Raw genomic sequence first — 25,474 nt, 5'->3', positions numbered from 1 at the left:
AGAGATATTCCCATCCCCACCAGTACTGGCCTTCCGACAGCCACCCAACTTAAAACACAAGCTAATCAGAAGTAAACTTCCATCACAGACTGAAAAGGAACAGAAGGGCACACTTCCCTGTAATTTATCCAGTTGCAAACTATGCCAAAATATTTCACAGGACCCCAAAGTCACCCACAAAGGAAAGATATTCAACAAAAAGGGATCTTTCACTTGCTCATCTTCCAATGTGGTATATATCATTCAGTGTAAAAAATGTAACGAACAATGCTATATTGGAGAAACAGGCCAGATGCTTAAGACAAGATTCAATTTGCATAGACATCACATGAACAATACTGGTGCCAGTAGGGTTCCCACACCTGTTGGTCAGCATTTTACAGGACCAGGACACTGTACCAGTGACTTCACAGTGAGAATCCTGAAAGGTAACTTTAAAACCATACAAGAACGTAAGACCTTTGAAGTCAGAATGATTGAATATTTTAACACCCAACAGAAAGGGCTTAACAAGGATCTGGGGTTCCTAGCCCATTATAAACCATAAAGCTGTATGTCTCTGTTGATCACCCCACCCCTCACCTATCCACACCCATCCTGTTAGATTATCAATGATATGCTTTGATGTCCCCATGCATACCTCCTACCCACCCCCATCCTCCCACCCTGTCAGACTGTCATAGTAATGCTTGAATGTTTTCACTTATATACACTGTCAGCTAGCACATCTGCTTATTTCCGATCTGACGAAGAAGGGCAACCTTCGAAAGCTAATCAAGAAATGTATTAAGTTATGTCCAATAAAAAAGGTATCATCTTATTTTCTTTTCCATGTTTTATTTTGTTTGATTTCTATTGATAACCTTCTCCCCAAAAAGGTTGTTAACGTCGGCAAGGTATCATAGGTGCCTCTAGCTAGATATGTCCTGCATTCCAGCTGCTTCTTGGCCAACTAGTAAAGCTCTGTGGCCTGCAACTGAGGGACAGCATCCACGACCCTAAGCGCATTGCTTGTCAAAGACTTAATGTAAAGGCTCATGTAGTGCAGGTAGAACTAAACGATGGCAATGAGCATCAAGACTGAGGAAGCTTTCTCCCAAATGAGACCAGCAGGATGGAGATAGCACAAGGAAAGCAAGTTTGGTCCAGTGTGAACTGTCCTTTAGCTGGGCTCTAGTATATTGAAAGTGCGACCATACCATGCCTCTATGGTTATATTCCACAAACAAATGATTAACTGGCTTTCTTGAAAGGATTATATAACACTTGGTTGCATGCCTAGGAACAAAAACAACCTTATTTATTCAATATCACAATTCCTCGTGTACAGCCACAAAACAACCTTTCAGGGTGGATAGTGTTCACAATGAGCTCCTTTTATTATCGACCAGATAGAAGAGAGAGTTTTCAGTTTTGGCACAGTACAAGTAATCACAAGAACAAAATATAAGAAAACCCTGCAGCGATATCAAGCTCTCTCCCAGCCCTTCAGCCTCACACTGGTGCCTACTTTACTAAAGTCTGCTCCCCCTGTCAAACCTGCCTCTGACCCGTCGATGCCCAATGTCAAAGCAAGTGGAGATCGCCACAGTGCCAGCACATCCCTAGTATTTGATACAGCTCCAGAAACCATGGGAACCAATGCTTTCCAAGCCGATGTTATTGAGCTGGATTTAGAAAAGACAAAAAATCTCTCACACAGCACCTCTCAACTCTCTAGGGTTCTTTTCTGCATTTAAGAACAGAGTTCACAATTAGAGGCCTTGTGGTCAGGTCCAAAGCATGGCAAGCACCAGTTGTGAAGGCCACACCATGAACATTTCTTCAAACCACTGGGAGTCTTCTGTGAAAACAGAGGAAAAATAGCTGCAGTGAATCAAATGGCTCAATTTTAGGGCAAAAGAAAATCAAGTCTCAACTGGAAAGCTCAGGCCTAAGCAGGCCATGGAGCTGCGAAAAACCAAAGGAAACTTAAAAAGGCCAAAAAATCTAAAAGGAACTAAAACGGAAAAAAGAATGGTCCTATGCTACTCACACCATAAAAGTACCAAGGGGCAGGGAAGGCTGCCAACAAAATATTCATGCTGAGGAGAGCGCACAGAATAAAAGGTCCTCTCAGCTCCGCAGAAAAAAAAAGATGACTGCTGGTCCCGTATGGTTGAGGCAGTTGGGAAGGCACACATGAATGCACTGGGCAGCATCTGCACTGGGGCTCCATCAGACGACGTCACACAACTGTGGTTAACTGCTGTCCTGCTTACTCTCGGAGCACACTATGACTCAACGAGAAAGTCTGCCTTTTTCTTCCTGGCCCCGAAGCTATGGAATTATCTGCCCTCACTGATTAGGCTGGAGTTCTCCTTCACTAAATTTAAAATCTCAACTTAAACCCCATTATTATAAACTGGCATGTGGCTATTCTCACCCCACAACTGGTTAGGGTGGTGTGAACTGCAGACAAGAGATGATGGCTGTGTATCCTTGTACGACTACTTGTATGCATGATGTATGTGACTACTATCTTATTGATTATGGCTTTCTTTTTCTGTTTTTATTAATGTGTGATTTTGTTGTAAACCACTGTGATCTGTTGTATCAGTAATGCAGTATATCAAGCATGTAAATAAACATAAAACAAACATGTTTGTACAAAGCCCATGGTACACTGCAAGAACTACAAGCACATTTTCAAAGGGGAAATCCTTATGGACAAACATATATATAAGGTATATTCACCTTCAAAAATCAAAATAGGTAACAAAGAATAAATCATATATGTACAAAGCAAGATTAAACAGTAACTTACCTGATAATAACTTTTAATTTGTCTCACCAAAATAGATAAATTTTGTATTCTAAGTGAGGCATCATTGTTGACTTTCTTATTTATTCTTTGATTAGCTGATTTAGGGTTACTGAAAGAGAAGAAAAAAAAAAATAAACCCAAATTAATTATAGTCAAACAGTAACACTCATCTTAATTCTTCTCTTCCCTTTCCTCATACTGACAAATTGCTAACTACATTAGCTCTCTAACCTAGAATATGCCAGGAGAAGTTAAAACACTGTCTCCTGCACATCAAGTAGTAATGCTGTTACTTACCTGTAGCAGATGTTCTCAGATGACAGCAGGCATATATTCTCACATGAGGGTGACATCATCCACGGAACCCAGGGCGCATACTGCCAAGAGCACTGTCACTTTAAATCTTAGAGGCAGTGCCCCATCACACACATATGGGTGCCTTCCCGCCCGACACTTGAGCGCGGGACCAACAGTACAGTACTAAAGCTAAGAAGACAACTCCAAGGGGAGGCGGGAGGGGTGTGAGAATATATGCCTGCTGTCCTCAGAGAACACCTGCTACAGGTAAGTAACTTAGCTTTCTCCAAGGACAAGCAGGCATAATATACTCGCATATGGGACTCACTAGCTACCAGGCTCATGACAAATTAATTTTTGGTAACTAAGTAGGTAGTGAGCCTGGTGGAAAAAAAAGGACCGGAGGGCGGAGTTGAATTAAATAGCAAAGAGATTCTGCAAGACTGTTTGTCCAAACCGGCTATCCCACCTACAATATTGCTCCAGACAGTAATGAGCAGTAGCTGCCTTGAAATAGTGACTTGGATGTTTTGGCAAATAAAACGTTCAAATGCTGCTTTGTGTCACTTTTTGGACATTTTTCTGGTTGGAAAATGAGCCCCATAGTAAACCGAGCCAGTGTGCGGGACCTCTCCCATGAGTCTCTCCAATTTATCAATGGGCTAGGCTGGGATGAGGCTGGAGCAAGCACCCTGTAAGCCTGTATAGACTGTGAATGCAGTAGCCCTGAAAGCTCCTTTCTGAGCATGGCCCAGATTTCCTCTTGAAAAGTAGGTGTCAGTACCGGCTGGGAAAGTGGTGTGGACACAGCCTGAGATACAGCCTTGGAGATCTCAAAGAGGAGAACTCAGGCATGGACACTTCCTATGTATCAAGGACATCGATGCATGGGAGTTATAGGCAAGAGCGCCTGGAAGGACAGCAATGTCAATGGGAGGTATGGGCAAGAGTGCCTGGAAGGACAGCAATGTCAATGCTTCTTAGCTTTTTTCACACTGCAGGTACCTTGATCTGCATAGCACCGATGACAAGGACATAGAGTCCTTACGTATAGGCGGTATCATGTCCAATGTCGGACCTTCTCGATATTGCATCGATGCACCCAATGTCAATGTTGACACCGATGCAGGTTCCACGTCATGTACCGAATCCATTGCCATGCTCAAAGTCAATGTCAATGCAGAACCAAAAGGTTTTTCACGCTGGATTATGCAGGTTTTAAGGGTCCTCACTTGCATGCACAGGCAGAGATTACACTGTATGTCTCAGTGCTCTCCTACACTGTATGTCTCAGTGCTCTGGACCTAAGCACTGAACACACTACTTATGTGCCTGAAACAGTCCTATTATATTGAGTACACTTCCAAGTTTCAAGTTTATTTTCATTTAATTCCCCACTGAAGGGAAAGACCTTCTAAGGGCTTCCATTAATACATTTAAATAGTACCAGAAAAGCCAGAAAAAAATGTCAACAAATCCAAAGAAGAAAATAAAAGCACCCTCGTTGACTTGGGGGGGGAAATGGCCGATACTAGGTCAAAAGGCTCCATGGCCCGGGGAGCTCGAGGAGTTCAGTACCCAAAAATAGTCAATGCTTCCTGGCTAAAAGAAAGGCTCAGAGGCTCTTAAAAACGGAGTGATGCCCCGCAGATCTTGTCCTCTTTGTAATTTAAGAAGTGGAACATCTTGGTAGATTTCAATTGGACAGTCCTTCCATTTCAGAGACTCTGCTTGTTGTGCTGCACAGATGATCCACTCCTTTACTTTAAAGTCTTAGAGACAAGCTATAATGTCTGTGGAAAGGCCAAAAATTTTTTTAAAAATGAAAATTAATATTGAAAATAGAATAATATAAAGAAAAAATGTCCTGGAAAAGGGAAGGATCCAAAAGAAAAAGTTTGAGGCGCTGAGGAAAAATAAAAAATCAACCTCTCTGCTCCACATAAAATGATAGACTGCTGGTCCCACACTCAATCATCGGGAGGGAAGGCACCCACACATGGGTGGTGGGGGCAATGCCTCAAAAATTTAAAATGACAGTGCACTTGGCAGTCTCCGCACTGGGCTCCGTGGATGATGTCACCCACATGTGAGAATATTATGCATGCTTTTCCTCAAAGAACCCTGTGTCCAAGGAGAGAAAACATTGCCACAGACATTATAGCTTGTCTCTAAGACTTTAAAGTAAAGGAGTGGATCATCTGTGCAGCACAACAAGCAGGGTCTCTGAAATGGAAGGACTGTCCAATTGACATCTACAAAGATGTTCCACTTCTTAAATTACAAAGAGGACAGGATATGCAGGGCATCACCCAGTTTTTAAGAGCTGGGTGATGCCCTGCATATCCTGTCCTCTTTGTAATTTAAGAAGTGGAACATCTTTGTAGATGTCAATTGGACAGTTCTTCCATTTCAGAGACCCTGCTTGTTGTGCTGCACAGATGCTGTGGGCATCTAATACAAATGTCGCTACCTTTTTGGCCTATTGATGACAATGAAGGGGGCCACAAAGCAAATTTAGGCTCCCAAAGAAGCCTATTATTTACTGGACCTCAATGTGACTAAAGCAGTGGTTTCCAAACTTTTTCATGTAAAGGCCTAAAAGTGGACAAAAGAAAGCTCTGGGGACCACCAAAAGATTTTAGGTTTACACATGTAATTTTAAATACTAATTTTGATTCTACAAGGGCAGGACACATACGTTCATCTGACTATTTAGTTAAGGAGTATTGTCTAGGCCCTACTAACTTCTTCTTTATTACGTCCAGGTTTGGCATTGTTTGAGCAGGGAAGTCTTTGGGGAATTATGAAAGAGGGTTCATAACTCATCACTGACAGACGTAGGCTCTAAGGACTGATATCTTTTATATAAGGAAACTAAAAGCCCTAAAAGTATTAAAGTTATGATGATGGAACAGGAGATGGATCTTCAAGAGAATTAAGACATCAGCAATAAGGTGATTCTTAAGGAGACCCTGGAATTTCAATAACTGAAGGAAGGTACACCAAAAATTTTAATGCACTGATACACGACTCCCATGAGGATGAGTAAAATTTCCAATACATAATTAGATAGATCAGTTTTGGAGAGGATGTGCAGTGAAGGGAACTTATTTTCATATGTGGTAGAAATATCATAAAGGGGGGAAGGTTTGGAAAAAATTATCTGGAACGTAAAACGATTTCTGGCAGTATTCATTCATTTTTAAACATCAAGTTTATGCTTATTGAATTTTGGTTTTCCTGATTGGCCTCAGGACAAAAAGAAGTCTGTTGTCCTAGTTTTCCAATTCTGTACAAATTCACAATACCAACAGTAAGATGTTGGCGGAGGTGGCTGAGCCACATTATGATAATAGAAAAGACGACAGCCATGAGATGTGAGAGGCAGGATTGTTATGAAGCACAATGGAAAGATATTCAGATATATTTAACAATGCAATAATTAATGCTCCTGTTATATTGCTTCATTTTGAGCTAGCTGATGGGAATGGGAAGGAAGATTAATTTGTGGGGATTTAGTAATAGCTCTATGCAACTATGTATAACCTATTCCTATTGATACAGTTTGGATTGTGTTGTTATAAAATGTCTAATTTTACTATTGGGATTCATTAACCGCCTTTATAAACGAATTCACCCATGTTAAAAGGTGCAAGTTATAAAAAAGAAACTGTGCCTAGATTGAAGGTGTACATATTACACTTGCTCACAGGTATAAAATGTTACTGTATACTTTACGTACGTATTTTATAAAATACACAAATACATTATAACTCCACCTATATTCTGCCCCTAAGCATGCATACTGCACAAATATATGCTGGCATGCAACACATAATTTTACGTAGAACCTAATATTATAAGAGCTCATCCAGCTTTTGTTTTATAAATAAGGAATCCTTGTTGGGCAAAAACATGCCCAGGGATATTCTCCAGTCAATATTCAACCTGCAGCACTCAGTGTTTTTTGCTTTTTTTAAACGCTGACTGCTGGAGCCAGCTGATAATCAAGATATCTGGTCAAAATAACCCCGACAAAACAGCGCAAACACAAAATAGCCCTAAAAATTAAAAAAAAAAAGTCTCCAACTTACAATTTGGCCCCTGACAAATGAGCCCCCAGCAAAAGAGCCCACCCCGAGTATTTTACCTGTTCTGCGCCTGCAACTGTGTGCCTTTGAGAGTCCTGCCGCTGCTTGGAGCAGAGATATATCTCCCCTTTGCCACCCCAGTTTCAATGCTCACTGTCTGGAACGTCCCCCTCTTCCTCCTGCCTGCCCTATGCAGTCCAGAAAATCTCCTGTCCTCCCCCCCCCCCAACCTCGGCGACACTCCAAAATGTGGACTGCCAGCAGCGTCAGCAAAGAAAACAAGCTGCTTCGGGCGGCCCGGAAGCGTTCCCACTGTTATGTCCCTCCTCGTCTGACACAATTTCCTATGTCCATTTAGGCAAGACACAACAGAGAGAACGCTTTCGGGCCGACTGAAGCAGCTTGTTGAGACTGCCAGCGGCCCACAGGCACGTTGGAGGATTGCTGGGGGGTGGGGCCAGAGATATACCAGACCGCGCAGGGCAGGCAGTAGGAAGAGGGATACATGCTGAACTATGTTGAGATGTGGGTGGGAAGGAAGGGTAAGAAATGCATTTCCAGACCATGGGAAGGGGAGGAAGGGAGAGAGATGCCAGAGAGCAGGGGACAGGGTAGTGGGACAAAGATGACAGAACATGGAGAGAAAGATGTTGCACTGGAGAGGGAGTTGAAGGAACAGAGAGTTCTGATGAGGGCGTGGGGAACAGAGAGGCAGAAGAGATGCTGGACCCCCAGAGAGAGAGAGAGACAGAGGTTTTACTATACTACTAATTTTTGTGTAGTGCTTTTTTTTTCAGGAGCTATTTTGTCAAGGGCTATTTTGTTACAAGGCTACTTTGTCTGGGTGCCAATATTCAGACCAGTGCCCGGTTAGTTCCACAGATAAAGTTAGGCCAGCCTTTTTGCTGTTCTAATTTTAACTGATTACGTAGCGGTCTGAATATCGCTGTTACCTGGTTAAGTACTGGCTCTGGCCAGGATCCAGCCAAGAACCATCCCAGCACTAACTGGACAATGTAGGAGCAGTTGGAAGTGAAATTCAGCATCATTGTCCAATTAAGTGCCACTGAATATCAGCAGATAGGGAAGCTCAGGTGTTTCAACCGGGCAGAATCACTTTAAATATATCATCTGTTTAACCTGTAATTATTTCAAAAAGACCCTAGTTTAGTTTTTTTTTTTTTCAAGAAGCACAAAACCTTTGTTATCCTATTTATGGATATATAGAGGGTTTCCAATCTTCAGGAAAGTTTATTAAATGTATTTTAGAGCCTGGGGCAATATTATATTATTTCTGGATGTATAGCAAAATTCAAAGCTTTTGGCAATCTATTCAAAGTTTTATAGAAAATGTCAAGATTTAAAGCCAATAAAGGTGGGAAACAATTTTTGCTGATGGCTATAGCAAAGGTACTACAATACAAAATCTATTACGTAAGAGGCATCACACTGTGCTGAGACAGAACAGCTCTTTCAGATCTACAACCACCTATGTTAAAAACCCTGAGAAACGAAGAAAGGCTGAAAAGGAAGTATAGTAGAGTCTTGTTTATATGATCTTCACTTATCCAACATTCTAGATTATCTGACATACTTAGGTGATGCCACAGCGTTAATGAGATCTGCCTGAGATTCTCTCTTTCCTGGCTTCATGTTTAGTTAAAAAGCAGTAGTGCTAGGTAAGGTTCTTGAGCACATTAAGCTTGTACACTCTTGTTACTGCTTCCTCTTCAAAACATAAATCCACTTTTCTGTATTATTCAACCACCTGTTGGTCCCATTTATATCGGATAATCGAGACTCTACTGTACCTTGGTAATGGCTGTTTTGCAGAATGAAACAGACACTTCCTGAAGCATGGGAGTGATCAAACGTCTTTGCAACAGGAACAGGTTGAGGTTCCTGAGATCCAAGATGGGATGTAGTCCTCTAGTCTTTACAAGAACGAACCAGTACCTAGAACAGAATCCCCGATTCCTTTCCTGGTCTGCAACAGGTTCTATGGCATTGGTTTGGAAGAGATTTGCATATTTGTGAAACACACAGGTATGGGTTTGAAGTAGTTGCAACCAGGTTAGGGGTCTGCTGCGAGGAACTGACAGAAATCTGAGATGGTAACCGGATTTTACAGTGTTGAGTACACAGGAATCTTATCTTCTGCCATTCCCGCAGAAATAATTGCACCCGATTCCTTACAGACCCAAAAAGCAAGTTGATCAGGATGAGCATTGGTGAAAGGAGCTAGCCATGTCCAGATGATATAGTCAAAATGAAGAAGGCTGCTTTGATTGTACACTGGTAGTCCGCTTTGGTTGCTGTCTAACTTTGGTGAGGCCTCAAATAAGGCAGTTGCTTATAAATGGGTACAAAACTTTTTCTGTACAAGAACGTTCTCCTATAGTGAGACGTGCTTGTTCCCCTAAAAAATGTGAAGGCAATTCAGGCACTCGTGGTTATGTGCACTAAGTGTAGTATATGCTATTCTATAGCAGTGCGCCTAAGTGCTATAGCATGCAAAAGCAAGGGGGCGTATACATGGATGGAGCACAAGTGGGGCTTCAAGTTACATGCACCCTTACCACATTTAGATGCCATCAGTTATGCCAGGCCTATGGCTGGTGTAGCTGTGGGCACCTAAATGTAATGTGCACCGACAACAGATTATGCTTCTATTCTATAATGGAATCTGGGTGCTGTTATTTATTTAGTTATTTGTTGCATTTGTATCCCACATTTTCCCACCTATTTGCAGGCTCAATGTAGCTTACATTATGCCGTAATGGCGATCGCCATTTCCGGAATGAGAAATACAAAGTGGTATTGCATTATAGTTCATAAGTGATAGAGTAAATTAAGCAGTCAGGTATGGAGAGTTCATTACCGGAATGAGAAATAAAGTGGTATTGCGTTAAAGTTCATTATATAATAGATTCTCACTCTGCAGCATCAAAGCACTTAATAGGAGGTGCCCACTTATAGAACTGCCACCATAGACTGTGGAGCTACAGCACAAAGAAGCTGTAATCTGATACTGTAGTCCTTTATAGTATCTACCATCTTTTTAACCTTGTCATAATAATGTATCACCAGTGCAAGATTCATCCGCTTGCTTAGTATGCACATCTTCTCAGAACCCAGAAGAACAAAGCCTTACAAATAGTTTGGCAGCAAAGGTGAAAGTTGAAAGTCTCTAAGAGGTGTCAAAGCCATCATAAGCAGAATGGATTAAAGGGGTTCTGCACTCATCTGCCTAAGAAAATCTGCCAGTTAAGAAAGCAGTCTCAAGGAGGTTATGCATATACTGCATAACCTCCTTGAGGGTGGTGGTAAAAGATACTGCGAACCGCTATGTGGATAATGATGAAGAAAAAGCAAATTTGCTAAATAGATACTTCTGTTCTGTTTTCACAGAAGAAAATCCTGGAGAAGGACCGCGATGGACTGCAAAAAGTACAAATGAGATTGAAGTGGATAGAGCACCGTTCACGAAAGAGTGTGTGTATGAACAACGTGAAAAGCTAAAGGTGGACAAAGCCATGGGACCGGATGGGATCCACCCTAGGATATTGAGGGAGCTCAGAGAGGTTCTGGCGGGTCCTCTTAAAGATTTGTTTAATATATCCTTGCAGACGGGAGAGGTTCCGAGGGACTGGAGAACGGCAGATGTGGTCCCTCTTCACAAAAATGGTGATAGGGAAGAAGCTGGAAACTACAGGCCAGTAAGCCTCACTTCGGTTAATGGAAAAGTAATGGAAGCGATGCTGAAGGAAAGGATAGTGAATTTCCTGGAAGCCAATAAGTTGCAAGATCCGAGACAACATGGTTTTACCAAAGGGAAATCGTGCCAAACGAATCTCATTGAGTTCTTTGATTGGGTGACAGGAGAATTGAATCAGGGATGAGCTATGGACGTAATCTACTTAGATTTCAGCAAAGCTTTTGACACGGTTCCCCACAGGAGGCTCTTAAATAAACTGGATGGGCTGAAGATAGGACCTGAAGTGGTGAACTGGATTAGGAACTGGTTGACGGACAGACGCCAGAGGGTGGTGGTGAATGGAATTCGCTCGGACGAGGGAAAGGTGAGTAGTGGAGTGCCTCAAGGATCGGTGCTGGGGCTGATTCTGTTCAATATATTTGTAAGTGACATTGCCGAAGGGTTAGAAGGTAAAGTTTGCCTATTTGCAGATGATACTAAGATTTGTAACAGAGTGGACACCCCGGAGGGAGTGGAAAACATGAAAAAGGACCTACGGAAGCTAGAAGAATGGTCTAAGGTTTGGCAATTAAAATTCAATGCGAAGAAATGCAAAGTGATGCACTTAGGGAGTAGAAATCCACGGGAGACGTATGTGTTAGGCTGGGAGAGTCTGATAGGTACGGATGGGGAGAGGGATCTTGGGGTGATAGTGTCTGAGGATTTGAAGGCAACGAAACAATGTGACAAGGCGGTGGCCGTAGCTAGAAGGTTGTTAGGCTGTATAGAGAGAGGTGTGACCAGCAGAAGAAAGGGGGTGTTGATGCCCCTGTATAAGTCGTTGGTGAGGCCCCACCTGGAGTATTGTGTTCAGTTTTGGAGGCCATATCTTGTTAAGGATGTAAAAAGAATTGAAGCGGTGCAAAGAAAAGCTACGAGAATGGTATGGGATTTGCGTTACAAGACGTATGAGGAGAGACTTGCGGACCTGAACATGTATACTCTGGAGGAAAGGAGAAACAGGGGTGATATGATACAGACGTTCAAATATTTGAAAGGTATTAATCCGCAAACGAACCTTTTCCGGAGATGCGAAGGCGGTAGAACGAGAGGACATGAACTGAGATTGAAGGGGGCAGACTCAAGGAAAATGTCAGGAAGTATTTTATTACAGAGAGAGTAGTGGATGCTTGGAATGCCCTCCCGTGGGAGGTGGTGGAAACGAAACGGTAACGGAATTCAAACATGCGTGGGATAAACATAAAGGAATCCTGTTCAGAAGGAATGGATCCTAAGGAGCTTAGCCGAGATTGGGTGGCAGAGCCGGTGGAGGGAGGTGGAGATGGTGATGGGCAGACTTATACGGTCTGTGCCAGAGCCGGTGGTGGGAGGCGGGACTGGTGGTTGGGAGGCGGGGATAGTGCTAGGCAGACTTATACGGTATGTGCCAGAACCGGTGGTGGGAGGCGGGGATAGTGCTGGGCAGACTTATACGGTCTGTGCCCTGAAAAGGACAGGTACAAATCAAGGTAAGGTATACACAAAAAGTAGCACATGTGAGTTTATCTTGTTGGGCAGACTGGATGGACCGTGCAGGTATTTTTCTGCCGTCATCTACTATGCTACTATGTACAACTGCCTCACACCATTTAGATATATTATCTCGATTGCTATATCTGTTAATATGGTAGCACTTTTTTACTGCTTTGTAGTATACTTTAAGAATTTCTTTATAGTCAGAACTACACAGCTATGACAATGGTGCACTTTAACTCATGAAGTATCCAATTAAGGCTCACACAAAGGTAGAGTCTAAGAGTCCATGATGCTGTCCCTTCACAACTGGACTTTTGAAGTCACTGAGCAGGAGAGTAAAAACATCCATAAAGGAGGACCTACTTGAGTGAGGAGTCAGTTAAACTCTGAAGCAGCAGATCTTTGCTCATCTTTCTGCACAAGCAGGAGCCTCCGTTCTGCCTCTATGTCACAAAGGTGACTGAGGCAATCCTTCTGTACTTGTAGAGACACTCTTCTGCAGTGACTGCAGTCAGTTTGGCATCTGAGTCACATAGACTTGGTTTGCACCATGATCCACAGGAAGGCAAAAAAATAAAAATTAAATAAAGATAAATTATGCCCTACCTGATAATTTTCTTTTCTTTAGTCAGCAAAACCATTCTGCACAAATGGGTTGTTATCCCGTCCTACCAGCAGGAAGTGGTAGAGAAAAGACTGAATTCTACCAGTGACATCACCGGTATAAGCTGTGATGTCCACAGGAAGATTCCAGTATGCATCTACCAAAGCAATGCAACCATGCCCCATCAACCATTGCAACCACAATGAGCAGCAAGTGAGCAAAACACCACAGAGTGGCATTCACTACCCCACACATATACCAGGGAAAAGTCAAATCTAGCTAAGAATCATTTTTTTTTTTTTTAATTATTTTTTAAATGTTGACCCTCTGAGAGAACACGGAGTACACCATGAATCCTGAGTTGAAGTCTTCCAAGGGTGGGATTGCAGAATGGTTTTGCTGACTAAAGAAAAGAAAAATATCAGGTAAGGCATAATTTCTCCTTTCTCAGCGTCAGCTCAACCATTCTGCACAAATGGAATGTACTCCCTGCCAAATGACAGCCCTGCCAAAGTCCAACTGGACGCTGGCCAACACATCTAACCTGTAATGCTTGACAAATGAATGAAGTGACGGCCATGACACCAACCTACAAATCTCCTCAGGTGACACCACCCAGGCCTCTGCCCAGGAAGTGGCCTGAGCCCTGGTAGAGGGTCCCTCAGTACCTGTGAAACCAGCCTACTCTTGCTGATGTAGGCGGACTCAACAGCAGCCTTAATCCACCTCGCAATGGAGGCCTTCAAGGCTGTATGACCCTTCCAAGGGCCATGGAAAAGCAAGAAAAGGTGGACAGAGAGATGAAACTCACTCATCTCCTTCAGGTACCGGAGGAGAGTCCTCTGGACATCCAGCCTATGAAGCATCTACTCTGTGGTCACTGAACCCCCTTCCCCCTCCACAAAGTAAGGCAAGGAAATCTGATTCACATGGAACAAAGAAACCACAAGGGAAATGTCTGCAAGGATAGATAAGGGTCACGACACGAAAGAGCCTGGAGCTGTAAAACCCTCCAAGCCAAAGTAATGGCCACCAAAAATGCTACTTTAATGGTAAGATCCTTAATGGAGGTCAAATGCTATGGCTTAAATGTAGCCTCAGATAGCCCCCTGAGTTCCAGACTGAAGTCCCATGATGGAAAATAGGGTCAAAGCAGAGGGTGCACACGCACCAGCCCTTTCAGAAACTACGCTACCTGGCGAGGCCAGTGATGCCATTCACTTTCCCCCGGAAACTGGAAGGTGCGACCACTGGAAACCAGGGAGCTCAAGGCCAACCCTTGGTCCAGGCCCTGCTGCAAGAATCCCAAAATACCGGAAACCTGAGCCCTGCAAAGTGACAAAGAATGATCCCCACACTAGGACTCAAAAACACATCATACTCAGACATTAGCGAGACAAAGATGACGTGGGAACAAAGCAGTATAGAAATTACTGCTAGAGAGTACCCCCCGCCTTTCCAAGTGCCTCCTTTCAATGGCCAAACTGTAAACCAAAAGAAATCCGGGTCTTCCATTGCTACTGGTCCCTGCCAAAGAAGACTCTGACCCCTTGGCAGAGGAAGCAAGTCCCCCATGAGAAGATGTCGGAGGTCTGAAGGGCCAATTGGGAGCCACCAGCAAACCAGATAAGGGAAACACGCAATCCTGCACCAAAGGTGCCCTACAAGAGGCCATGGAGAAAAGACAAAGGGGCTCTGCCTCTGGCCACAGTTAGACCAAGGCATCAATCCTCTGGGAAGCTAGATCCCTCCACCGACTGAAGAAGCAATCCACCTTCAGGTTGGTCCATTTCACCATTAAGTCGAAGAGTGGGTGCCCCCAGTGGTCCAGAATGAGCTGAAAGGCCTGATGCCCCAGCTCCCACTCGCCTGGATCCAGGAGAGAGCGGCTGAAAAACTCCGCTTGCACTCTGACCTTGCCCGCAATGTGAACCACTGAAAGGGCCAACAGATGTGTCTCTGTCCAGCAATAGAGACTCACCGCCTCCAGAGCCACCACCTGACTACAGGTACCACCCTGCTTGTTGATATAAGCCACAGCCATGGCATTACTGCCTGCTGAAGAAAGAGAAAAATACGAGAATCTTCCAGGGGGCACCACAGCTTGTACTGGTGATGTCGCTATTCAGTCTTTTCTCTATCTCCATTTGCTGGTAGGAAGGAATAACAACCCATATGAACAGAACAGTTGAGCTGACAGAGAAAATATTTTTTAAAAAAGGTTTTTAAACTGTTAATTTGGGGAAAACATTCAAAGATGAAAAAACAATTATAGGAGAGCTTTCTATTCACCAAAGCAAAAAAAAAAAAAACCCACACAAAACTGAAGGGGCTAAGCCAAGTATGTTCATAACATAGGTCATGCTTAATAATACCACGATGCATTGAGCTCAGCGTTCTGTCTTCAACCGTGGCCAGTCTGGGTAACAACTAATAGACTAATTCCAAAACAGCAGATCTATTTCTCATAGCTTATTTCAAAAGGGATGAGCAACGGCTGGACCAAATCTAACTGCCTCCAGAAACTTTTCCTAACCTCGGTTGAAGCCTGCTGTCAGCCACCTTGATGACATCCTCTGGCAACAGATTTCACAGCTTAATTGTGAATTACAGGAAAATTATTATTATTATTATTAGCATTTGTATAGCGCTACCAGACGCACGCAGCGCTGAACACCTGATACAAAGAGATAGTCCCTGCTCAAAAGAGCTTACAATCTAAATAATACAGACAGACAAGATAGTTACGAGTGAGTGAAGTAATGGGTGAGAAGGGAGGAAGGGACAAGGGGAGGGCAATTGTGGCTAGGAGCTAAAAGCAGCAGTGAAAAGGTGGGTTTTCAGCATAGATTTGAAAACAAGTAGAGATGGAGCTAGACGTATAGGTGCAGGAAGTCTATTCCAGGCATAAGGTGCCGCGAGAGAAAAGGAGCGAAGCCTGGAGATAGCAGTCGAGGAGAAGGAGGACGACAAGAGAGACTTGTCCCGTGAGTGGAGTTCACGGGGAGGAATGTAGGGAGAGATGAGAGCGGAGAGGTAATGGGGGGCTGCAGAGTGGATGCATTTAAAGGTCAGTATGAGAAGTTTAAACTGAATGCAGAAGCGGACAGGGAACCAGTGACTTGAGGAGCGGGCTAGTGTGGGTATAACGATTCTGGCGGAAAACAAGTCATGCCGCAGAATTTTGGACTGATTGGAGAGGAGAGAGATGGCTGAACGGAAGACCAGTGAGAAGTAAATTGCAATAGTCCAAGCGAGAGGTGACAAGGGTGTATATAAGGGTTCTGGCAGCGTATTCAGAAAGGAAGGGCGAATTTTGCTAATATTGTAGATAAAGAAGCGACAGGTTTTGGCGATCTGTTGAACATGGGCAGAGAAGGAGAGAGAGGAATCAAAGATGACTCCAAGGTTACGAGCCGAGGCAACAGGGAGGATGTGAGTGCCATTAACAGAGATAGAGAAAGGGGGAAGAGGGGAGGTGGGTTTAGGGGGAAAAATGATAAGTTCCGTTTTGGTCATGTTGAGCTTTAGATGGCGTTGAGACATCCAAGCAGCAATGTCAGACAAGCAGGCTGAGATTTTGTCCTGGATTGAGGTTGAGATGTAGATCTGAGAGTCATCAGCGTAAAGATCGTACTGGAAGCCATGGGATGAAATCAGGGTACCAAAGGAAGGGGTATAGATGGAGAAGAGGAGGGGTCCAAGGACAGAACCCTGAGGCACACCAACAGAAAGCGGGATGTAAGTTGAAGAGGATCCACCACAGTGAACACTGAAAGAACGAAGCGAGAGGTAAGAGGAGAACCAGGAAAGAACAGGGCCCTGGAATCCAAGTGAGGACAGCATATTCAGAAGTATAGTGTGATCAACAGTGTCAAAAGCAGCAGATAGTTCAAGAAGGATAAGGATAGAATAGAGACCTCTGGATTTAGCCAGTAGTAGGTCATTAGAGACTTTGGTAAGTGCAGTTTCTAATGGTTTCCAATCTGATAAGTCATCAAGTTTCAGGGAGTGTGCATATGTACAAAAGTATTGCCATACTGAGACAGACCAAAGGTCCATCAAGCCCAGCATCCTGTTTTCAACAGTGACCAATCCTGGTCACGAGTGGCAAGATCCCAGAAATAAGCAGTGGATTTTCCCCAAGTCCATTTTAATAATGGTCTATGGACTTTTCCTTTAGGAAGCTGTCCAAACCTTTTTTAAACTCAGCTAACTGCCTTTATACCACATTCTCTGGCAACGAATTCCAGAGTTTAATTACACACTGAGTGAAGAAACATTTTCTCCGATTTGTTTTAAATTTACTACTTTGTAGCTTCATTGCGGGCCCCCTAATCCTAGTATTTTTTCGAAAAAGTAAACAGACGTTTCATGTCTATCCTTTCCACTCCACTCATTATTTTATAGACCTCTATCATATCTCACCTCAGATGTCTTTTCTCCAAGCTGAACAGCCCTAGCCACTTTAGCCTTTCCTCATAGGAAAATCGTCCTGCCCTCTTTATCATTTTTGTCGCCCTTCTCTTCACCTTTTCTAATTCCACTATATCTCCAGTTTCTCTGACCCTAGAGGGCTCAAAATCTGTTTTTGTACCTAGGGCCATGGAGGATTAAGTGACTTGCCCAAGTTCACAAGGAGCTGCAGTGGGAACCAAACCCAGGTCACCAGGATCAAAGCCTGCTGCAGTACCTATTTGCTTTTCTTTTGGGACATTTGAAAAAGTTAAACAGTTCCTTGGTTCTGAGTTTTGGCTATGTGCTTCTGTCCCAGTGCTATGTGATGACATCATGCTTGTCAATGGACAATAATGTAGCCAGCAAATACCCTTTTAATTAAAAGAACTGTGTCAGCTGTTTCAGATTCTACTCCTTATAACAGCAAAATATTTGGACTCAGTAAATAGAATGAAGGACTAGGATATGTTTATTACTTATTTATTTATATTAAGCACAAGCATATTAATGTTGTAAACTTCAAGTTAAACTCTCAGGAACATGTAGATATAAAATGAGCTTCTTTGCATTTAGCACGCACTAAAGCTTTAGTAAAAGGGCCCCTCAAATAGTGAAATGATTAAGTGCTTTTTGGTTATTTTAGGATGAATTGACTTAATGACCATGGAAGAACGTACATAATGGAAAAATACCCAAGCTAAAAGACTGATTCAGCCCAACAATACTAACCATGCTGGACTCTTCCCTGTAACAGAAAACATCGCCCTAAAGGAGAAATTAGATCTTACCTGCTAATTTGCTTTCCTTTAGTCCCTCCGGACCGGACCAGGATTGGACTGATGGGTTGTGCTCGCCTACCAGCAGGTGGAGACTGAGAAAAAACTCTGACTCTAGAGAGCCAATAGGAGCCCTGGCCATGTGACCTTAGCCTCAGTATTTGAATAACAAAGCAGGAAAGAAAGAAAGACCTTCTGTGCCGTATGGAATCCTAGCAGCCACAAAGCACTCGGCAATGCCAAGTATCAGAGCTCACCAGCAACTCTCACCAGAGAAGTGGTATGGCCTGATATGTATTACAGCTCACCAGCAACTCTCACTACAGAAGTGGTATGGCTCACTTGTACTATAGCTCATCAGCAACTCTCACCAGAGAAGCGATATGGCTCACATGTAATATAGCTCACCAGCAACTCTCCCCAGAGAAGTGGTATGGCTCACGTATAATATAGCTCACCCGCAACTCTCACCAGAGAAGTGGTATGGCTCACTTGTCTTATAGCTCACCAGCAACTCTCACCAGAGAAGTGGTATGGCCCACTTAAGATTTTATATATATTCCATCAACTGAGCTTACCAGCAACTCTCACCAGAAAAGTGGTAAATCATATTTAAGGTTTTATAGATATTCCAGCAACTGAGCTCAGCCACAACTCTCACCAGAGAAGTGGTATGGCGTATTTAAGGTTTTATAGATAGATTCCAGCAATTGAGCTCACCAGCAACCACCAGAGAAGTGGTGTAGACCACGTAAAGTTCTGTATATATATAGTATTGTTCCACGAATCGTAAAGGAATGAATACACTTCCTACTGAATACACTTCCTACTTAATAAAAGAAGCTAAAGAGTAGAGAGAACATGGGAGGGGCCTGGTCCGGTCCGGAGGGACTAAAGGAAAGCAAATTAGCAGGTAAGATCTAATTTCTCCTTCCTTAGCGTCCCTCCGGACTGGACCAGGATTGGACTGATGGGAAGTACCAAAGCAGTAATCTGAAGGGAGGGACCCTATGAAAACTGCAGAGAAATGTTCATGCTGCATAGGCCACCTGGCGACAACTAACATGTAGTGTGTCCCAATGAGCAAAATAAAATGAAACTAGGACTAAGTTGCCAACTTACCAATGTGCACCGAGAGCACCAAAAATCGCCGTAGTAAGAATAGAGCCCGCTTCTGAAGTTGTGGAATATGTTGTAATACGCTGTGGAACTGCCCTCTCAGCGAGAAGAGAAATAGACATTCTCATTTCCTTGATCCTTCGCGATATAGCGGGTTAGAAACAATGAAAAACTTTTACGCCTACTGGCTAGAAGGACAAAACCAATAAGAAAAAACCGATTGGGAAAGGTGAAAACTTTAAACTACAGCAGACCGAAAAGAAGTTACCAACCGTAGAAGTATTCCACACATAGATCTACTTGCTGCAATGGCTACTGGGAAACACTGCTTGAAGAGGAAAACTTTATAGAAAAAGTTATGGCTACTAGAAAACAGAACTTTAAGAGTCTGTTCACCTAGTTCACCTAGCTGGTGGACGAAGCGGGAGGTACAGGTGCAGGACTCCTTTAAGAAACCGCTTTGACAGTGGATGCTGCATAAGCGTGCGGTTGTCAACAGTATCATGCATCACTGATAGAGCTGCCAAATGAACTCTAATGGATGAGTAAGACAGACAAGATTTCGCAAGATGCAGAAGATATTCCAAAACATGCAAAATGGATACTGTTTGTGGAATGAAGTGGCGAGAGGAGTACCACAGAGTGAACCGTCGCCACTTTGATTCATAGGACTTTAATGTAGATTTCTGTCTGGCAGCAATTAAAACTTGAAGTACTTCCTGCGAAAATATCAAAGATGTTGCAGACCCAGTAACCACGCCATAAGTTTGAGTGACTGGGGGTCCAGATGTAGAAGGGTGCCTTGGTTCTGCGTAAACACCTAGTGAGATGATGGAAGAAACGCATAAAGAAGGCTGAAAAACCCCTGCTGGACGTTGGCATCTGTCCCTGTCTCCGTCAAGACTGTTGCTGAATGGAAGAAGCAAGAAATGTTCGTGAGCCTGAAGGCAAAAAGAGATAGCCCTGAAGTGTCGCAGTGAGGAAGTAAGGCTGAAAAAATGAGAGTCCATTCACTTAAATGCAGGGTGACACAACTAAGAAAAAATGAGTACAAACTCGAGTATACTCTTAACTCCTTCTTGGCGGATGACATAACCCATTGCCATGGCAAGGACCAACATAGCTCTCTCCGCCTTGTTTGTCAGTAGGGAAAACAAAATTCACCCGAAGGTAAAACGAATTGCTGAGGTCCCCCAGAAAAAAAATATATACAAACAAGCTTCTGCCAAAAAGTGTACTGCATGAAGCATCCCAACGACAGAACTAAGGTTCTTGAGATAACTAGATGACACTTAAATAGTGCGATTGATGACCCTGAGATTCGCAATAGGATGAAGGAAAATTCCTTCTTGGGCATTAGAAAGTAAAATTGCATTCTGCAGAATAGAGCGAGGAAATGGCCGAAGGCCCAAGGTCACCAAGAAAAATATAAACTGGGATGTTTGCAGAGGAGACAAAAGACTGTGCGCCAACCTGACTAAACAAAGAGAAAATCAGAGATATCTGATGAGAGATCAAATGAGAAGCCTGGCTACAATCACCACCCAACCTAGAGACTGTAAGAAATGCAACACCCGGTGCGTGACCTGAGAACTCTGCTGATAAGACTTTCTCCAATTAGGCAGTCGTCTAGGTAAGAATGAAATGACCCTAAGAGCGCAATGAACATCCTCTTAGATCTATAAAAGAACGGAAGAGAGAGTACTGCTGAAAATGACCGGTTAATGCATAAGCAAAAAACTAGCCATTCTCTGGATCCTGAGGAGAAGAGGAAGGGTGACCAAGGACACCAGTTAAATAGGGCTACAAACTCCAACCCTATCTCTATGGCGTTCCATAGTTGGGTAAGTTCTGAATATAGAAAGTTCTGAATATAGGAGTCCACCAGCTATGGTAGTACGCTCCGGACAGAAAATAATTGTCCCAGTATGAACGTCTGATTCACCGGCCTGTAATTTCTTGGATCTCCCTAATCCACATACCACTAATCCACGTACCACGGTCATGCGTCCTCCCTCACTGAGATGTAGATTGTAAGCTCCTTTGAGCAGGGAACGTCCTTCTTTGTTAATTTGTACAACGCTGCGTAACCCTAGTAGCGCTCTAGAAATGTTAAGTAGTAGTAGTAGTACCAGACTCACACCCAATAGATATGAATGTTGAGCTTGTTTCAGGTTAAAACACCGAACCTAGGCCCAGGGTCCCCGGTGTTCCTAGTGGTGAACAGCCATGGCAAATATTGTATGCGTTAGTTTGCAGAATTACTGCAAAGCCTTGTTTTTGGAGCAGAGATTTCTGTTCGATACTCTCGTGAGAGGTTTTTTTTTTTTTCTTTTCTTTAATGCTGTTCTGGCTGTAGAAAGGTGGACATTTGAGCTTCCCCAGAATGGCAAAACTTATGTACAGTGGTGGAAATAAGTATTTGATCCCTTGCTGATTTTGTAAGTTTGCCCACTGACAAAGACATGAGCAGCCCATAATTGAAGGGTAGGTTATTGGTAACAGTGAGAGATAGCACATCACAAATTAAATCCGGAAAATCACATTGTGGAAAGTATATGAATTTATTTGCATTCTGCAGAGGGAAATAAGTATTTAATCCCTCTGGCAAACAAGACCTAATACTTGGTGGCAAAACCCTTGTTGGCAAGCACAGCGGTCAGACGTCTTCTGTAGTTGATGATGAGGTTTGCACACATGTCAGGAGGAATTTTGGTCCACTCCTCTTTGCAGATCATCTCTAAATCATTAAGAGTTCTGGGCTGTCGCTTGGCAACTCGCAGCTTCAGCTCCCTCCATAAGTTTTCAATGGGATTAAGGTCTGGTGACTGGCTAGGCCACTCCATGACCCTAATGTGCTTCTTCCTGAGCCACTCCTTTGTTGCCTTGGCTGTATGTTTTGGGTCATTGTCGTGCTGGAAGACCCAGCCACGACCCATTTTTAAGGCCCTGGCGGAGGGAAGGAGGTTGTCACTCAGAATTGTACGGTACATGGCCCCATCCATTCTCCCATTGATGCGGTGAAGTAGTCCTGTGCCCTTAGCAGAGAAACACCCCCAAAACATAACATTTCCACCTCCATGCTTGACAGTGGGGACGGTGTTCTATGGGTCATAGGCAGCATTTCTCTTCCTCCAAACACGGCGAGTTGAGTTCATGCCAAAGAGCTCAATTTTTGTCTCATCTGACCACAGCACCTTCTCCCAATCACTCTCGGCATCATCCAGGTGTTCACTGGCAAACTTCAGACGGGCCGTCACATGTGCCTTCCGGAGCAGGGGGACCTTGCGGGCACTGCAGGATTGCAATCCGTTATGTCGTAATGTGTTACCAATGGTTTTCGTGGTGACAGTGGTCCCAGCTGCCTTGAGATCATTGACAAGTTCCCCCCTTGTAGTTGTAGGCTGATTTCTAACCTTCCTCATGATCAAGGATACCCCACGAGGTGAGATTTTGCGTGGAGCCCCAGATCTTTGTCGATTGACAGTCATTTTGTACTTCTTCCATTTTCTTACTATGGCACCAACAGTTGTCTCCTTCTCGCCCAGCGTCTTACTGATGGTTTTGTAGCCCATTCCAGCCTTGTGCAGGTGTATGATCTTGTCCCTGACATCCTTAGACAGCTCCTTGCTCTCGGCCATTTTGTAGAGGTTAGAGTCTGACTGATTCACTGAGTCTGTGGACAGGTGTCTTTCATACAGGTGACCATTGCCGACAGCTGTCTGTCATGCAGGTAACGAGTTGATTTGGAGCATCTACCTGGTCTGTAGGGGCCAGATCTCTTACTGGTTGGTGGGGGATCAAATACTTATTTCCCTCTGCAGAATGCAAATAAATTCATATACTTTCCACAATGTGATTTTCCGGATTTAATTTGTGATGTGCTATCTCTCACTGTTACCAATAACCTACCCTTCAATTATGGGCTGCTCATGTCTTTGTCAGTGGGCAAACTTACAAAATCAGCAAGGGATCAAATACTTATTTCCACCACTGTACCTATGCCCATTAGATATGAATGCTGGACTTGATGGACTTTAGGCCTTACCCAGCATAACCATACTTATGTACCTATGGTATAAATACACAGGAAGTGAGTGAATCCCCTTCCAATTGAAAGAACACTCTGGAGTGAAGGCGCATAGAATGAAAATGAAAAAGGACAAACTTGGAAATTACCTGTAACGAAAAAAGTGAAGTTGTGCCACAGCCACTTGGTGAAGGCAGTGCAGACAAGACTGTATCTGAATTCAAGAAAGCTTGATATAACATCAGGTCTCTAAGGAAGAGGAAGAGATAGCAGATGGTATGTATAGGCCTACTGGACCAAACCAGGATGTTTATAATCTGCCAATGCTGAACTGATAGAGTAGAGACAAACACGAGTAGATGGTTTGAGGACCGTCCACTATCTTTAAGTGAAAGGATGACTTTATTCTCTAAGTGACCATATGTCCTGTAAAAACCAGAAGAAAGCTAAAATGAAAAATGAGAGGCTTCAAGGCAGTTGGAAAAGAAGGGAAGACATGAATAAAGCATGCCTGCTAAGGCAGCTGAGTGACTGAGAGCTTGGTAGACAGGACTGTCCCTCAGAGAATATGAAAGAGCTGATATATCCCCATGGCATCTGAACAATATACTGTATGCCTCTAGAGAAGGCTTCTTAAAGTCGGAAAAAGAAAACACTGTATAACACTACAGCCATTGAGAGTGTCTGTTAAGTTCTTAAAACACTATATAACATCATAGGCATGGAGTAAAATGCTTGAAAGGAACTAAGATATTATGGTCAGAATTGCAAAGTACCAATCAATTGACTCTTAGACAATGTAGTCCTATTCACCAGGGAATGAGAAAGACAGAAATTTACTCTATGCCTATAGAGAAAGTTTCTAAAGTTCTTAAAACACTGTATAATATTACAGCTATTGAGGAAAATGCTTGAAATGAATTATGATATTATGATAAGATGTAGATTTTCCACCAGGCAATGAAAAATGACTGAGCACCAGAAAAAACTAGTGTTAACAGCCCCGTGATACATAGAAATTTAAAAGAAGAAAAGCTCGTTATATACAGTGGGGGAAATAAGTATTTGATCCCTTGCTGATTTTGTAAGTTTGCCCACTGACAAAGACATGAGCAGCCCATAATTGAAGGGTAGGTTATTGGTAACAGTGAGAGATAGCACATCACAAATTAAATCCGGAAAATCACATTGTGGAAAGTATATGAATTTATTTGCATTCTGCAGAGGGAAATAAGTATTTAATCCCTCTGGCAAACAAGACCTAATACTTGGTGGCAAAACCCTTGTTGGCAAGCACAACGGTCAGACGTCTTCTGTAGTTGATGATGAGGTTTGCACACATGTCAGGAGGAATTTTGGTCCACTCCTCTTTGCAGATCATCTCTAAATCATTAAGAGTTCTGGGCTGTCGCTTGGCAACTCGCAGCTTCAGCTCCCTCCATAAGTTTTCAATGGGATTAAGGTCTGGTGACTGGCTAGGCCACTCCATGACCCTAATGTGCTTCTTCCTGAGCCACTCCTTTGTTGCCTTGGCTGTATGTTTTGGGTCATTATCGTGCTGGAAGACCCAGCCACGACCCATTTTTAAGGCCCTGGCGGAGGGAAGGAGGTTGTCACTCAGAATTGTACGGTACATGGCCCCATCCATTCTCCCATTGATGCGGTGAAGTAGTCCTGTGCCCTTAGCAGAGAAACACCCCCAAAACATAACATTTCCACCTCCATGCTTGACAGTGGGGACGGTGTTCTTTGGGTCATAGGCAGCATTTCTCTTCCTCCAAACACGGCGAGTTGAGTTCATGCCAAAGAGCTCAATTTTTGTCTCATCTGACCACAGCACCTTCTCCCAATCACTCTCGGCATCATCCAGGTGTTCACTGGCAAACTTCAGACGGGCCGTCACATGTGCCTTCCGGAGCAGGGGGACCTTGCGGGCACTGCAGGATTGCAATCCGTTATGTCGTAATGTGTTACCAATGGTTTTCGTGGTGACAGTGGTCCCAGCTGCCTTGAGATCATTGACAAGTTCCCCCCTTGTAGTTGTAGGCTGATTTCTA

General features: G+C 43.5%; 1 protein-coding gene across 4 annotated transcripts in view; it reads right to left on the bottom strand.

The window, feature by feature from the left end:
* The window catches only part of CCDC88A (coiled-coil domain containing 88A), a 552,486-nt gene that overhangs the window by 446,439 nt on the left and 80,573 nt on the right, over positions 1–25,474 (bottom strand). For all 4 annotated transcript variants that reach the window (XM_030196448.1, XM_030196447.1, XM_030196444.1 and 1 more), the window contains one exon: positions 2,807–2,915. In XM_030196448.1, the coding sequence (XP_030052308.1) occupies positions 2,807–2,915 (109 nt within the window). The remainder of the gene's footprint in view (positions 1–2,806; positions 2,916–25,474) is intronic.

Source organism: Microcaecilia unicolor, chromosome 3 (assembly GCF_901765095.1).
Source record: "Microcaecilia unicolor chromosome 3, aMicUni1.1, whole genome shotgun sequence".
Lineage (NCBI taxonomy): Eukaryota > Metazoa > Chordata > Amphibia > Gymnophiona > Siphonopidae > Microcaecilia > Microcaecilia unicolor.
This window is presented reverse-complemented; position numbering and strand designations above follow the sequence as displayed.